At 41.9% G+C, this 17,812-nt stretch overlaps 1 protein-coding gene across 1 annotated transcript in view; it reads left to right on the top strand.

The window, feature by feature from the left end:
- nmnat2 (nicotinamide nucleotide adenylyltransferase 2) overlaps positions 1–17,812 on the top strand; it is a 287,688-nt gene that overhangs the window by 251,485 nt on the left and 18,391 nt on the right. The window contains exon 5 of the mRNA XM_072573940.1: positions 6,798–6,921. Within this exon, the coding sequence (XP_072430041.1) occupies positions 6,798–6,921 (124 nt within the window). The remainder of the gene's footprint in view (positions 1–6,797; positions 6,922–17,812) is intronic.

Here is a 17,812-nt window from a genome sequence, read left to right as displayed (position 1 = left end):
CATTTAGTGGTGGAGGGTTGACATCGACCTTCTTTGCCCTAAAGTGACGTGCCACTGGCTTCATTTGGTTTCAATTACTCAGTAACAAGAAATTACATGAAAGTAAGGTAGCAGTTCTCCGTTAATATTTCTGGTTGTGAGAATGTTTACTGACTTGCCTCAGAATTAGATCATTTTTTATCCACAAGATTATTTGATACATTGAAAACAATTCAGAAACAAATAAGTGCTGTTTGAATCCAATTCATGCCCAATTAAGTTTTGCTTGTCAGCATACATCTCCCATTTGGCAACAAAGAATTCCTGATCTAGAAATCACTTTTCTGATGAGCAGCTGAAAGATACTATCTGCAAGTTTGTCTGACTGTCTGTGCAATGTCTGTACACAAGCCAAAATATTTTCCACATTATTTCATTCTTTTTGTCCTAACACTTATTTGTTGGTATATGAATACTCTCATTTTTTCTCTCTAGCATTAACCATTTTTTTTTTCTATTTTCTCTACCAAGTTTAATACATTTTTCCCTATTCAATGTTTTACCTTAATATTCTTCAGTGTTCAGGGCGGCACAGTGGCTCAGTGGTTAGCACTGCTGCCTCACAGCTCCAGGGACCCCCCGGGTTCAACTTCCGCCTCGGGCAACTGTCTGTGTGGAGTTTGCACATTCTGCATGGGTTTCCTCCGGGTGCTCCAGTTTCCTCCCACAGTCCAAAGATGTGCAGGTCAGGTGAACTGGCCATGCTAAATTGTCCATAGTGTTAGGTGTAGGGGAATGGGTATGGGTGGGTTGCTCTTCGGAGGGTCGGTGTGGACTTGTTGGGCCAAAGGGCCTGTTTCCACACTGTAGGGAATCTAATCTAAATGTTCTGATTTTATCTTTACCCCTTTCCTACCAATTCAATAAAATAAGGTTCTTAAAACCCTGGAGATTAACTGGAAATTCAAAGCAGAGCACTAAGCTAGATAATCTTGTCTGCAGCAATACTATTTTTTCTCTTTTAAATCTTGGGAATAACACTCGCATTAAGAAAATGTGTTTTATTTACTTACCTTCCTCTTAAAGGGACTGGCAAGATCATTGGAGGCCAATGAGAAACATGCTCATCTCCAAATTCTTTACTATGTTTATAACCCAATATACTTCAGTGAATAAAAATATATTCAATATATTAACATGGACTGAAAGCAAATACTCCAAAGAGAAAATCCACCCAATCCAGGCATGTGAGAGAGCAGAATCAAAACACAAACCAGATCTGTTAAAACAGAAAAGGTATACAGATTTGTGCAAACTAACTGAACTTCTTTATATTAACTTAAAAAAAAATTAGGACCTCCATGACAGGGTGACAGAGAGCACCTTTGTTGTTTAGATCCTCACTCAATTCAGATCCAGGTCTGTGAAGTGGTCTTTCGCAACTTGTCCTTAAAATTAGTATAATGTACAAGTTAGGATTTATTTTATTTTTGTATTAACCTTGTGGAATTCACTACCCAATTCAAATTCAAGAGTTAGCTTTGGAATAATGAAACCAGCAGGGACCAAATCTTCAGGTTATGAACACAGCAGTTGTTGGAAAGTGATATTCATAGGTTTACGGTCAGATGAAATATGTGGAGTTGAGTTTACAGCAAGCGTGAGGACTTCTGATCTGGGTGACCATCAAGAAGTATATAGTCTGCTCCTAATTTGAAGTGTCTAATTCAAATAACCTGTTAATTGACATTGAAATCAAGCAAAAGGTATATCATGTTGTTAAATTTGTTTTGCTTTTAGTTTGGTTAACAAAAACACCATTGAGGAAAATGGGATTAGACAGTCGTTGATAGATAATCAATGATACTATCAGATTGCTGTCTTTACATCAATAGAACTTAGCATAGCAATGTGAAAGAAGCAGAATAACTCCATTGCCAGGCTCTGATATGACACTGAGTTAAACTATGTAGTACGCACAGGGAAACCATCTCAAAAAGCTTAGTGTTGGCACCATATGGGGGACAATGTGAATCTAAACTTTAAAAATGCTCACCCAGTTCTTTGTTCCTTTGGGGTACTTTATGATAGATTGTACGAATACAGATGCAGTACATGAGATTCTCCCATCAGGCACAACAAGACATTTCACCTACAATTTAACATAGACCGCGCAGTCTGGTGTCACATCTTATAGCTCCTGCAAAATAATCACAGCTGCATTGCTGCCTATTAGTTTCTGATGGATCCTGTTCTTTAGGGAGGGATTCTTATCGCTTTAACGAGGGAACTAGCCCAGAATATCCAGAGTAGGATGAAAGCAATCAACCTGAAATATTAACCAAAAGAACTGCAGATGCTGTAAATCAGAAATGAAAACAGCAGTTGCTGGAAAAGCTCAGCAGATCTGGCAGCATCTGTGAAGAGAAATCAGAGTTAATGTTTCGGGTCCAGTGACCCTCCTGCCAAGTGGTTCAGAGAACTTCAGTGGGAAACACGCACTAAACAACCCCATCGCTTTGTGGCTGACCACTTCAACTCCCCCTCCCACTCCGCCAAGGACATGCAGGTCCTGGGCCTCTTCCATCACGAAATCAAAGCCACCCAACAACTGGAGGATGAACACCACATCTTCCACCTTGGGACCTTTCAACCACACGGCATCAACATCGACCTCACCCGTTTCCAAATCTCCCCTCTTCTCACCTCATCCTAGATCCAACCCTCCAATTCAGTACTGCCTTCTTGACCTGTTCTACCTGTCCATCTTCCTTCCCACCTCTCTGCTCCACCCTTCCCACTGACCTATGACTATCACCCCCCACCTGTTGCCTTCCCAGCTCCCTTTCCTTCAAGCCTATCTCCACCCCCCTAGTTATCTCTCATCCCCCTTCTCCTCCCACATTCCTGATGAAGGGCCTATGCTCGAAACATCGATTCTCCTGCTCCCTGGATGCTGCCTGACCTGCTGCGCTTTTCCGATGCCATACTTTTCAACTCTGACTCTCCAGCATCTATGAACCTCACTTTCTCCCATCTGTTCCTTCCTGCAGAACTGACATTGTCTGATACTAATTTCTTGGCTGTGCCAAGGCTGCTGGAGCTGCCAGCAGACTTTCACAGTGGGAGAGCTGAGTAGTGTGCACACCCCTACCCCTGTAAAATACTGCACTCAGTGGGAGCTCAATAAACGTATAGCACAGTAGAATTACGATACTTTCTAATAATATCAAAGCGTGAGCTCTGCTCCAACAAATTTACCATCACCTGGTTACCCTTAGTGATTTTTCATTGTCACGGCCTAATTAGGAAGACAGACTGATTCATATCCTTGTCCCACTCCTCCAACAGCCTTGAGAAAGTTTGTATTTAAACAGGGAGGTGATATTTCCAATTATACATACTGACTGTAAAGAAGTAAGTATCAGAATCTAGTCAGCCAGATTCCTCAAACTAACAAAAAACTTATTTATTGTGAATATAACTTGTTCAAACAAAGATGCAGAGATGATTGGCAAATTTTAAATGTACAAATATATCCAATTGCCCATGTGAAAAGAATTACATATATACCTGTACAGGCAACCTTCAAGCCTGGAAAACAGTTTTAGCAGAGTGTTATCTTAAAAGTACTTTTAAAGTAACAGCTAATGTTTGAAAAAAAAGTATTATTCCAAATACTGATCCGCAGTTAAAATCACATTCCATGTTAGCTGTAAGCAATGGGGTCTCTTCCTGAATCTTAATGGCTGATTTAATTCTCTTTTTTAAGACAATGGTGTAGACTCAGGTTTCTCCTTTACGAACACTTCACATGTGGTGGTGAGGCCTTCCAGTTTTAACTCACAAATGTTGATGACAGAGGTTTCAATGAAAGAAAGGGCAAAGGATGCTGCCCCGTGTCACATTTTCTCTGATTGTCCCTCTTTCAGGCCAATGTATATTACACCAACAAACTGGGCCTTTTGACATCTCTCTCAAAATGTTGACCACTCGGTGAATCCTGCCAACCAACTTAAGCTCTTTGCAAATACAGCATTTTTGAAAAGTTATTTCCAACAAGGTCAATATGTCTATATGCATAGCTGATGATATTATAAATTAATACTTCAGATAGCACATCGTCAGAACATCACAGAGAAAGATAGTTTAGCTGAAAGCAATCACGATTGAACCTTTCATTCAGCAAAGACAAGGAATTTGCTACCTATGTTTTACTTCTCAGATATAGAAGCAGATCAAGGCCTGCAGGATAATATTCTTTATGAAATCTGTTGTGTATTGGACAGACATAATTTTGATACTGTTTTTGTGCCACATAAAAGCAATAGGATTTAACCTGCTATCTTGGCTACATTTTGTACTGCTATTTGTATGGGCCAAGAGCTGTATGTGCTGTATGTGCAGATGACACCAAAATTGGAGGTGTAGTGGACAGCGAAGACGGTTACCTCAGATTACAATGGGATCTGGACCAGAGGGGCCAATAGGCTGAGAAGTGGCAGATGGAGTTTAATTCAGATAAATGTGAGGTGCTACATTTTGGGAAAGCAAATTTTAGCAGGACTTATACACTTAATGGTAAGTTCCTAGGGAGTGTTGCTGAACAAAGAGACCTTGGAGTGCAGGTTCAAAGCTCCTTGAAAGTGGAGTCACAGGTAGATAGGATTGTGAAGGAGGTGTTTGGTATGCTTTCCTTTATAGGTCAGAGTATTGAGTACAGGAGTTGGGAGGTCATGTTGCAGCTGTAGAGGACATTGGTTAGGCCACTTGGAATATTGTGTGCAAGTCTGGTCTCCTTCCTATCAGAAAGATGTTGTGAAACTTGAAAGGGTTCAGAAAAGATTTGCAAGGATGTTGCCAGGATTGGAGGATTTGAGACATAGGGAGAGGCTGAACAGGCTGTGGCTGTTTTCCCTGGAGCGTCGGAGGCTGAGGGTTGACCTTATAAAGGTTTACAAGTTTATGAGGGGCATGGATAGGATAAATAGACAAAGTCTTTTCCCTAGGGTTGGGGAGTCCAGAACTAGAAGGCATAGGTTTAGGGTGAGAGGGGAAAGATATAAAAGAGACCTACAGGGCAACTTTTTCACGCAGAGGGTGGTACATTTATGGAATGAGCTGCCAGAGGAAGTGGTGGAGGCTGGTACAATTGCAACATTTAAGAGGCTTTTGGATGGGTATATGAATAGGAAGGGTTTGGAGGGATATGGGCTGGGTGCTGGCAAGTGGGGCTAGATTGGGTTGGGATATCTGGTCAGCATGGACAGGTTGGACCGAAGGGTCTGTTTCCATGCTGTACATCTGTATGACTATGACTCTATGTCTGAGGAGGTGCCTGTGAAGGGTGTCTGTTTATTAATTTGAACTTCAGCTCTCATTTCAGATGGAGTTTAAATAATTCAGAAAGCACCATACTCATACCCCATTGACTAAGTAGAGGACTGACCTGAAACTACCTGTACTGTAAACTGCTTCTACACTTGGTTATGAATATCAAAGGGAAAGAGTTTAACATGAGATTGCTTCAATGGACAGTGTCATCTATCACTATGCTACCAATATTTAATTTTTAAATTTCAAGAAAACGATATATTCTTTTTGTTTTCAAATTCCCCCATTCTATAAAGAAGGTCTTCATTTATTTTTAGTGTGTTTTCCTTTTAATAAACTGCAAAACCTCAATGAAGGCCTAAGACAGATTCATGTATCAACAAAGCGAAAACTGTAATATAAAACATAACATAAGCCTGGAAGATAGTGCAGTCAATTTTGATTCCAATCAAGTGAAGATACGTTGGCAAGCTAGAAGCACATGGGACAGGGGCTATGATGATCCAGGAAACAGGAGAAGGAAGTTCAGAGGAGCTGTAACTGTAGTAATATTGATTTAACTCAAGATAAAAAGAAAGATTACCGGAGGAGCAAGGAAGAGACAGAAATTGAGTCAGAAATTGTCTTTCTGGCAATGTGCTTTCCAGTGTCCAGAACCACTTTATTTCTTCAATAATTAGTTGCTATTTGTGTAATGTTGCTATTGCAGAGTCACTACTTAGTGCTTTATGTGAAGCCAATTTCAATTATTTGACAAAACATAGCTGTTATCATCTAACAGCTAACAGAGATGCCTGAGATTGAATGGAGTTAGAGAACACATGACTTCAAATGTTAATTAAGGGTTAATTGAGTGAGAACTGGGTGCATTAATAAAAGGAGCTAGTAGTCAGTGTAGTTGAGTTTGTGGTGGGTGAACTAGAAATAAAACTCTAATGAGAAAAGCATATAAATTCAGCTTTGTCTAACCAGAATTTATAACTTCTGACATTTAGCAACAATGAGAAGGAATCCTCTTCTAGAGGAGAAAGAGCTAGCAGCCTCAGCTTGGCTGGCAGCTCCAACTGGGTGGGTTTGCCAAGGCTTGATTGGCCCATGGTTTGTGAGGCCTTCCCTGGGACTGTACAGGTGCCTGGCCTGCACTTCAGCTGAGAGACCTGCCTGATATAAATATTGCATTGAGACAATTGAACTGAAACTTTGCAGCTTATTGCAAGAATAATAATTGAAATTCTGCGGCTTTTAAAGTCAAAATTAGTTCAAATACACCACCAGTTAAAGAAGCTGTGAAATAAAGTACTTTAACATTTAACTGATGTGCTAATTAGAAATAATAAGATCAAAAACTCTGTTTACTCAAAGAAGCTGTTATCATCTGCTTGCAACTGTAGAAGCTAATTAGTATCATTGTGAACAAACTCTGAAATAGTGGGAGATGCTAATAACCTGAGTCGTTTATCACCTCTTTTTGAACTTTCTCCTAGAGGGTTACGGGTTGTATTCTATCCAATGTAAACTCTCCAGCCACACCTGTGATTGGACAGCCGCAGAATGGAAGACGCTCCATCTACCAGAATTCCACAATCACAAATGAAAAACCCACTGCAGGTAGGTCTGAGCCATGATATAGTGGGTAGCATAATTGGGCAGCGTAGTGGGTACTGAGAATAGTTTATTTAGCATTGAGTCAATTATCAATGTTCACTCTTGTTTTTGGTGTTTATATACACAAATGAAATGTTCGGCAAAAGCCGCGTAAATGCAGCAGAATACAGGGGTACCTTGATTATCCAAATGAGGTGGGCGGGCACTATTTTGTTCAGATAATTGATTATTTGGTTAATCGGTTAAATGCCTTTCCTCTGAGGCTCAGAGTTTTTAAAGTCTGCTCCCCGTTCAGGAGGTAAGGCAACATCACAGTGTGTGAGACCCCGCCCACAACACCACCCCCCAAACCTGTGCAACACCAGCCCCCACCTGTCCCTGGCCCCAACCCTGTCCCGCACTGCCTCCCTTCTCCCCACTCCCTCTCCGGACTGGACACCAACAACAAGATTACTGCTGCTGCTGCCTTTGTGGGTTAAGTCTTCAAATAGCGAGTGCGCGTGCACACAACATTTTACTGCAACATTTTAGATAATTGGTATTCGGATATTTGAGTTTCCTCTGTAGTATTATTCCATTATGTTGGAAGTAGACCCCTTACATCTTCATTCATGGCTCAATGGACATATTCTCCACCTGGCATGTATTGAGCCACAAAGGCAGATTGACCTTTGTTCTCCAGTTTGTTGTAAATTAAGCTAACCTCAATCAAGCAGGAGTTCAGGGGCTTGAATTGAATTGAATTTATTGTCATGTGTACCAAGGCACAGTGGAAAGTTTTATCTTGCGAGCAATACAGGCAGATCACAGAGTTAAATAGCATAGATAGTAAATAATAGGTAAATAGCAGCAAAAACAAAAAGACAAGTATAGGTGAATGTTAAGAGTTTGTGAACCCATTCTGTATTCTATCAACAGTAGGGTAGAAACTGTTGCGAAACTTCAACAGAATGATGGGTATCTGGGTCTTAACCAAGCATAATAACAAGACTTGAGTACTGAATGGTGTTTAATTCACTACATGTTACTTCATTTGAGAATTTTTCTCCCAGAGGAGATTGTTTTTGGAAGAGTGGGGTGCCAGTACATTAGTCTCCTCCAGTGCATCGCCAGGAACATATGTTTTGTCAGAGCAGCACAGCTAACTTTATCCCATTTTTACCTGATATTCTCACATGCATCGTCATATCACTTGGTTCATACACCAAAATGGCTGCTCTTTTAATAAAGGCAGCAGTTGGGCTGGCTTTTTAAAGTGGGTCAGTTTATACCTGACTTTACTTCTGGGCAGGGCTCACCGATACAATGTGCACCTATCTATTGTACAGTTCAGCCTGAGCTTTTCTTTACTGTATTACTGTACACTTCTATTCCAAGATGGCGGCAGAGTAGCAGGCCGGCATGCAGGCTCTTGTCTGTGGCTCATCTGTTCTCATCTGCTTTACTTCTTTTTTCTTCTATTTTCTTCTGCTCTTTTTCTTTCTTTCTTTTAAAATTTCATTTTTCTTTTTTTTTGACGGGTCAGTCAGCAGCATAGGTGCAGCAGGAAAAGGAGGCCATGTGTGGAGTGGCAGTTGGAGGAGGCATGCATGCTGCTGGTCAGCTGACTCAGGGCTCAGGCCTCAGGCCTCATGGTGGAGGCAGTAGAATGAAGTTAGACTCTCTTTCATTTGTATATTTTTACTCTTTTCATTCTTAAACTATTCAAAATAGCACTGGATTATGGGAACAGTTGAAGCTTCTCACTGTATTTTACTGAATTATTCACTGTAAAATACAAGTGACAGTAAACGATTCACATTCAAATTCTGTATTGATTGTAAAGCCAGGTGGACCTCATAGGATGAGTTCCCTGTTTGGGGCTGTTAACCTGGTCCACTCAGGGAGCCCTAACTAACAGATAAGAAAAGGAATGTCAGACATCGCATTCACTCTGAGAGCTGACTCTGAGGGAGCTAGGTCACTCTCCATGTGCAAACAAAGGGTGACTTGGTGATGGGAATTTGCATCTGTGGAGTTATTTCAACTTCCCTCCTGTTCTTTTAGAGCAAATACGACATTGATTCCATATTTTGCATAAAACCCAGAATTACTTTGCGGAGAATTTCGGAAAAATAGTTAGCGTGAACATTTAAACTGAATACCTGTACAGTACAGAGTTTGGAGCATTCATTTTTGACACATAGTGATAATATCAATGCTATGCATTTCCAATCCCTGGGATGTTACTTCACTCCTGACTCTTTCTGTAATTGCTATTATTTGACACAGTGGTGTAATTAAAATGAGTGCTAATTACTATTGTGATGAAATTACAGCTTTATTTTGTGTAAGTACTAGTTTAGGTGACATGCATGATGTGAATGTACGCAGCCCATTAATTCACTGATTAAAAACTGCATGCAGAATCTTTAGTAAGCTTTGGTTACTTAAATCTTCCCCCCCACACCAGAAAATTGGTCCCTTTCTTTTAAGGCTATCTCTGTTGCAGTGCTCAATTTCAGAATCAAAACATTCCAAAGATGACACTAATGCCACTGTTGGTACATCTTCATTGTCCAAGGAATGGGAGTGGGGCAGGAGTGAGCGGTGTCAAGTAATGCTTCACAGGCAACAATTATTTTCTCTTCAACGAACTGTTTTGAACCTAAGGATATATTGAATGGAAGATTACTATTAGGGATGCAGGCCTGGACTATCAGATGGCGACCATGGTACCAGCAAATATTAGATTAGATTACTTGGTGTGGAAACAGCTCCTTCGGCCCAACAAATCCACACCGACCCTCTGAAGAGCAACCCACCCAGACCCATTCCCCTACATTTACCCCTACACCTAATACTATGGGCAATTTAGCATGGCTAATTCACGTAACCTGCACATTTTTGGATTGTGGGAGAAAACCGGAGCACCCGGTGGAAACCCACGCAGACACTGGGAGAATGTGCAAACTCCACACAGACAGTTGCCTGAGGGGGAAATTGAACCCTGGTCTCTGGCATTGTGAGGCAGCAGTGCTAACCACTGAGCTATCATGCCACCCACATGGGCAGGCCTGACCAAGAGTTAACCTGCCTCATTGAGTTGACAGTGTGGTGTTGGAAAAGCTGAGCAGATCAGGCAGCATCCGAGGAGCAAGAGAATCGACGTTTCAGGCATAAGCCCTTCATTCATTAGGGCTTATGCTGCCTGACCTGTGCTTTTCCAGCACCACACTCTCGACTCTGATCTCCAGCATCTGCAGACCTCACTTTCTCCTTCACACTTCATTGAGCCTAGTACGATAGTCACTTTGCCTAACCCAGGTCAGGGACAGGGAATTTTCTATTTTGCCTGCCTTGTTCCAAGTAATACCTTGAAAAACCCCCCAGCAGACACCAGAACCTGGTACTGTACTTAGTCCTTCTACCAAACTGGGGCAAAAGTATTTCCAGAGAATAAAGTTTTGATGCCTAAGCTGTCTAGTATGAGATAAAGTTAGTATGTATCTGAAGAAATATGAATGTATCAAGTTCAGTTGGTATGGATTTCCAAAAAGCAAATACTGCCTGACCAAACTGATAGGACTTTATTTTCCCATGTTTTGGTTCAGTGTCAATTGTGGAGATTTTCATCAAGGTTTCTGACTGTGAGTCCTGTTGACCTTTCACACACTGCTGCTTCTCACGTTAAGTATACATCGCAACTCCACGGCACCATTCTTACACAATCTTACGCTCAGCAACGGCTTAAATGCTGACCGTTTATGCCATGGGCACCACTCTTAATGGCTGACTGCACGTTCTTTGAAACGCTGCAAGCCAGGAACAGCCCCGAGTTTGCGGATTTGTAATTCCAAACAACATCGCTTAGAGAAGCAAGTGGTCATCCCCTTTCACATAGACAGATGTGGAGGTCTTCATGAATGGAGAGGTGGGGAGGAGGGCTCTCCGGTTTCCCCAAGACCTCCAGAGGAGGCTGTGTTACTAGACACTACCAACCTGGTCTGAAGTAGCCAATCAGGCCTCTGTGGTGTCCATGGTAAAGAGGAACACACAGATATTACAAATGGTTATTCATCTTCTACACTTGACAAGGTAAGCAGGGTTTCCTCTGCTACCTTTGTACCCACTTTCCACCAAAGCTCATGGTCTACCACTTGCAGTACTGCATGCAGCATCATCTCTGTTGTGGGTAAACACTTTAGGTGTGACACTGACATGATACAGTGCAGTATACCAGCATGCCTACCCCCTCAACTTCTGTGCTGGCAAGCAACACAAGCTGCCAGATTGTCTGTGCAAGGCAGAGGTGCTGTGAATGTCCGCTTAAGCATAAAGTGAGTAAGGGCTAAGATAGCAAGTAAAGAGCCCTAAGATGTCCCCTGTTCTGTTGGAGAACATGGGTAGCTGTCTTTACACACCCTTGCAGAAGCATTGCAATACAAGGTGTTGGTGCAGCATTGAGGGGCTGAACTGCATTGTAAATTTGAGATTGGCCATGACCATGTGGCAAGGCTGGTATGTTGCCTGTGCCCACTTGCCTATACATCCCTAGACACAATGGGCAATTTAGCTTGGACACTTTTGGATTGTGGGAGGAAACTGGAGCACGTGGTGGAAATCCGCACAGACAAAGGAAGAATGTACAAACTCCACAACAGCCCCCTGAGGCTGGAATCAAACCCAAGTCCCTGGTCTAACCACTGAGCCAATGTGTCACCTTTCAGACACGGTTTTTAGAACCCAAGGGTATTGGTGCTGTGGAATTCTCCTTGTTTATCTCTTAGAATGGATAGAGCTCTAAATCTCCACATTTCTAATCCCCATGCACCAGGCCCTGTTATCATACAGCCTGCCATTACACACTACCTTTTGTTAGTCACTAACAGTTTCCATGATTCACCCTCCCAGCCAGATCGTTATCGACGCCTTTGACTGTCCAACTGTTTTTCTCTGTTTGGGCTCTATCCCCAACTATGGTTTACTCTTTACCCCCACCCCCAGACAATCTGCATCTTCTGGACTTGAAATGCCCATCAGCCAATGATTAAATGGCAGAGTAGACTCGATGGGCCGAATGGCCTTACTTCCACTTCTATGTCTTATGGTCTTATATAAACCAACATTTTCCTAGCTGCCATCAGATGTGAGCAAGTGTCACTCAACCTGAAATGTTAACTTTGATTTCTCTTCCCAGATGCTGCCCGACCTGCTAAGCTTTTCCAGCAACTTCTGTTTTTGTTTCTGATTTACAGCATCTGCAGTTCTTGCAGTTTTACTGTATATTCCTAACTTAACTCTCTGGACTCGGGGTATCAGCTGAATGGGAATTTCTATAGAGGCTGAGAAGGAGATGAGTGCGATTTGAATCCAATTTAAAAGAGAACTGACTAAAGTTAGGTGTAACTTCAGTTTCTCTCAGAAAAAAATAGAGTTTGTTCAGAGCAATTAAGGAATTAAGTTACCTCTGTGAAAGGGTATCATTTGTGAACTTTCCACACCAGGAAAGTCTGTATTGCTGAGAAAATCTAAGATTACGGCTATGTAAATATTCCAGGGGAAAAGACCTCACAGCTCAAAGAATCGAAACTGAGAGGAAATCGTAAAGTCAAAACCTACAGAGTTGATAAAATAATTTCTCTGGTTTTTGAGTAACTGAAATGATGGTGTTGGGGAGTAGATAGGATGTACATTTTGAAATCTTTCAAATTCTGTTATATATCAGTTGCTTCATTCTATTTTATTTCCATTTCTTTTGTGTAATAAACTTCTGTTCTGTAGAGTCATAGAAGCATACAGCACCGAAACAGACCCTTCGGTCCAACTCGTCCATCTCGACCATAATCTCAAACTAAATTAATCTCACTTGCCTACTCCTGGTCCATATCCCTCCCAACCTTTCCTATTTACATACTTATCTAAGAGTCTTTTATATGTTGTAAATGTGCCCCCATTCAATACTTCCTCAGGAACTTCATTCCACACACGAACCACCCTCTGTGCAAAGGATTTGCCCCTCATACCTTTTTTAAATCTCTCTCCTCTCACCTTAAAATCATGACCCTCATGTCTTGCAATCCTCCTTCCTACCATTAATCCTATTTATAGCCCTCATGATTTTATAAACCTTGAGAAGATCACCTCTCAACCTCCTACGCTCCAGTGGAAAAAGTCCCAGCCTATCCAGTGTTTCTTTATAACTCAAACCTTCCATACTTGGCAACATTCTAGTAAATGTCTTCTGAACCCTCTCCAGTTTAATAACATCCTTGCTATAACTGGGTGACCAGAACTGGACACAGTTCTCCAGAAGAGATCTCACCAACATCCTGTCCAACCTCAATGACTTCCCAACTCCTGTACTCAAATGTCTACAGCCTGGTGTGCTCATGTTTCAATGAAAGTGCCATTTTTAAAAAAAAACATGACCAATTAAGACAGTTTCTCTATTGGATCTGATATGTCCAGTATTACCATCAGCTGGGATTATAATAATGGTTTTATTTGAAGAACTGATCTAGTTTTAAGATTGATCATGATCCTGATAATTTGCTTCTTTGGCTGATGGATGCACAAATATTAGGTGGTCATCAAAAGAATCAGGGGTGAGCTTTCTCTTCAGACAGGAGGTGGTTAGAAGATTATAAACCACAAAGCACTTGTGAAGCATAGCCCATAAAAATCTTTAAAGAGATGATTGGTTGGAAATGAAGAATATTAAAGGAGAACGGAAGAAGCAGGAGAGTGAGACTGGATCGGGGCTGAGGTGGAAACACACCTGATGGACCAAATGGCCACATCTGAGCTGGAATACTCCATGATCCTGTGAATAGCAACTACCTGACTTCTAGTTCCAGGATTCTGCTACTGCAGTCCATTCTGAGCTTTGATTGCCATCATAAAAGGACATACCTTCTCAGTGACTGTGTGGTGCTTGCATCTTCTTCGTGAGGAAATGTAATCTACTGGAAAAGAGCAAGTTGCCAATGTGTGCTCTAGGTGGCACTCTAACCATGTCTATCCAGTCCTTAGAAATCTCTATTTCCCAAATTAGGCCCGATATTTGAGGCAATGTTGTCCTGTTGAGCAAAGAAACAAATCACGTCAATGCCTTTTTTATTACTTGTTTTCCACCTACAAATTTTATTTCTGCATTCTTTTTTGCAGTAAACTTTTGCAAGTACAGGTTTCTGCATCATCGATCTGGTGAAGCATAGGTTAATTCAACTATGGGAATCACTACCTTCACGTAGAGAGGTTTAATGTGCTCTCATTATATTTGTATTCATGCTATTTTAGTGCAAGGTTAGTGCATTAATTTTAAAAGGTTTAACAGCACTGTCAAAATATTATATGCAAGAATGTAGCCTGCATGTGAACTCTGATTGGAACTTCCACCCATTCGTGTCAGATTCAGCGCATGGAAGTGATTGTAATTTCTTTCCTCTACGTGGAGTTCTGGACAGCAGTCATCCAAAGCTGCATTTATATAGCAGGCACAGTTTTAGAATGCAGGGGTATGGGTGAAGTGGAATTCTCCTTGTTCATATTTTGGTGCATGTACAGCACTATACATTTCTAACTTTATTTTCTGGACTCTAGATGTTAGCCAAATGGGAATTTCTGTAAAGACTAAGAAGGTGATGAGGGAGTGCAGGTCATTGGTGGGGATGGGTCAGTGAGGGGGGATGAAAAAACTTTTCACTATTCGAAACAGGTGGATGGAGTTACACAGCTTGCCCTGGTCTAAAATAGTAAATACCTGTGTTTCCAGAGGTAATACTCTTAATTGCTATCTTTGAGTAGGAAATAACCTGTTTTAGTGTGTTTTGAAATCTCTGAAGGAATCTAAAATAACTCCACAGAGGTTGGTATCCCCTCACCAAGTCACCTATGTTTACAGGTGGAGAGTCCTTGACACTGATCCAGCTCTCGGTGTGAGCAGGATGCTTGACACTCCTGTTTATGTTTGTCAGCCAGAGCTCCCTGATTGAGGCTGTTAATCTGGTCCAATCAGGGAATTTATATCCTATGAGGTCCACCTGGCCAACCTCATTGCAACCACTACAATATCCAAGCTACAAATCTTCTCCCAAACTTTGAACACCTACGGGCTAAGACAAGCCAGGAAATGGGAATCCTGTGCCAACCGCTTAAGCGCCAGATACGAACAACTCCGGTTCCTGCATGAATGCTGAAAGAATCGAATCCTTCCACCATGTGTCAGATACAGACCACCAGTCAACAATCCACAAGCCAGGGACACAGCCAGGCAGAACGGATTCAGGATGATCCAGGTAATGATTACAGACGCTCACAGCAGACTACACAAATACAGACAAGAAATTGCGCGCCAAAAATCGTTAATTTCAAAAACCACCAATCAGGAATGGACCCGGACCATAGAACAGGCCGTCACCATAGGACAGAACAGGACCACACACCGCAAAAAAACGGCACTAAAAGAAAAAATGGCCAAACTAACACACAAAGAAGAGGATACCACAACACACACCTAGGTTAAAAACCTCTCCCACAGACAGCTCACAGACACGGAAAGAACAATACTGGCCAAGGGACTCAACTACACTCACAGGGACGCCAAGACAGCAGACTTCCTAGCAGCACTAGAATGCACACTCAGGAACAATGGATTGACAGAAGAGACACAACAAACTGTGAGACAAAGTATCGTACCGCTGATAACAAGAAGAAAACAAACACATAACCTCAACACCAAGGAGAGGGAAGCACTAAAATCACTAAGAAACAATAAGAACATAATAAAAAGGCTTCACAGGAGGCTCCCAAGCACTGAGGATGTCACCTAGACAGGGGACGAAACGTTTGCAAGACAAATTCCCAGCTCGGCGAACAGAACCACAACAACAATATCCACTAATCCATATCCAGGTTGTCCTGCTATAACACACATTTCATCCGTGCGAATTGACTATAATGCGATTGATGAATTGGGGATATTGTTTGGATAAAGCAAACTTTTGACTGGGTATACTGATTTTCTAGTAGCGATATTCTACAGCGCAATTTTCTACAGCAATTTCCTGTAGTGCAATTTTCTATAGTATTAGGTTGCAGCGGAACACAACTGTCATGTTCCAGCAGACTGGCCTGCACGTGATACTTTTGCCTGTATCAGGGTGCAGAGTATCTAAAGTACAAAACTAGTGTCTCAACCAACCTCGTCCGCCTCCCACAGAAGAAAACAATGGACCAGTAAACGTTGGCACATGTGTGACAAGTGCAATGGATTGAGATTCTACACCATCATCACCTTGTGTATATGGCCTACTCTTTTTCCATGCCCCATATTTTCCTGTCTACTTTAATGTTGTTAGGCTTAGGTTATTTTTTCTCAATCATGACAGCTGCTCAGATCGTTCAGTTCAGAAATACATTGTCATAAATTTATTCTGAACTGTAATCGAAAGCAAGCAATAATGAATCAGTCCATTTTACATGCGTCCACTCAATTTTGTTTTCCACTGAGTACAGAATGCAATTCACAATTGCTTGTTATATTATTATCACAAGTTTTATCTGTGCCCCACACTGTTCTGTATCACGCATACCCCCCAGGAATTCCTGAGATTTGATGCGTGTTTGATCTGAGGGCAAGGGAAGGAAAGACAAGTATACAATCATTCTCTGTGCTGCTGGGTTTGGGCTTAGCATAGTTAGAATAGCCTGCCAACAATGTGCAGGCTTGTGTATGAAAATTGGTTCCTTGTCCAATGTTCTGTGACCCAATATTGAGCACACATCAGCAACATCAGTCCCACCAAAGGAGAAGACTGCTTCCTCAAGTAACCCAAGTTGTGGTCCACATAGGCAACAACTACATAGGTAGGAAATGAGATGGGGAATTAAGGCAGAAATTCAGGGAGCTAGGGAGGAAGATTAGAACTAGAACAAACAGTGTTGTCATGTCTGGTTTGTTGCCCGTGTCTGGTGCTAGTGAGGCAAGGGATAGGGAGAGAGAGGAGTTGAACACGTGGCTACAGGGATGATGCAGGAGGGAAGGTTTTGGATTCCTCGATAATTGGGGCTGTTTCTGGGGTAGATGGGATTCTACAAACAGGATGGTCTCCACTTGAACCAGAGGGGTACCAATATCCTGGAGGGGGGGATTTGCTTATGCTCTTTGGGTGGGTTTAAACTAATTCAGCCGAGGGATGGGAACCTTAATTGTAGTTCGAGTATACAGGAGATTGAGAGTTATGAGGTCAGAAATAAGGTTTCACGATTGCAAGAAGGCACCGGCAAGCAAGAAGTTAGTTTGAAGTGTGTCTACTTTAACACCAGGCGCATCCGGAAGAAGGTGGGTGAACTTGCAGCGTGGTTGGTACCTGGGATTTCGATATTGTGGCCATTTAGTAGTCCTGGGTAGAGCTGGGTCAGGAATTTAGATGTTCCAGGATTTAGATGTTTTAGGAAGAACAGAGAAGATGGTAAAAAAAGGGGGGAGAGATGCAGGGGAGAGTGAGAGGGGGGTTAGGGCAGAGGTTGGGGAAGGTCTGGCATTGTTAGTCAAGGACAGTATTACGGTGGCAGAGACAACATTTGAGGACTCATCTACTGAGCTGGTATGGGCTGAGTTAAGAAACAGCAAAAGAGAGGTTACCCTGTTGGGAGTTTTCTGCAGGTTTCCAAATAGTTCCAGAGATGGAGTGAATAGGATAGCAAAGATGATCCTCGATAGGAGCGAGAGTGACAGGGTAGTCATTATGGGGGACTTTAACTTTCCAAATATTGACTGGGAATACTTTAGTTCAAGTACTTTAGGTGGATCAGGTTTTGTTCAATGTGTACAGGAGGGTTTCCTGACACAGTATGTAGACAGGCCAACAAGGGGTGAGGCCACTTTAGATTTGGTATTGGATAATGAACC

Source organism: Chiloscyllium punctatum, chromosome 7, assembly GCF_047496795.1.
Source record: "Chiloscyllium punctatum isolate Juve2018m chromosome 7, sChiPun1.3, whole genome shotgun sequence".
Classification (NCBI taxonomy): Eukaryota; Metazoa; Chordata; class Chondrichthyes; order Orectolobiformes; family Hemiscylliidae; genus Chiloscyllium; species Chiloscyllium punctatum.
The sequence above is the reverse complement of the archived record's forward strand: the minus strand, read 5'-3'. Positions and strand labels throughout refer to the sequence as shown.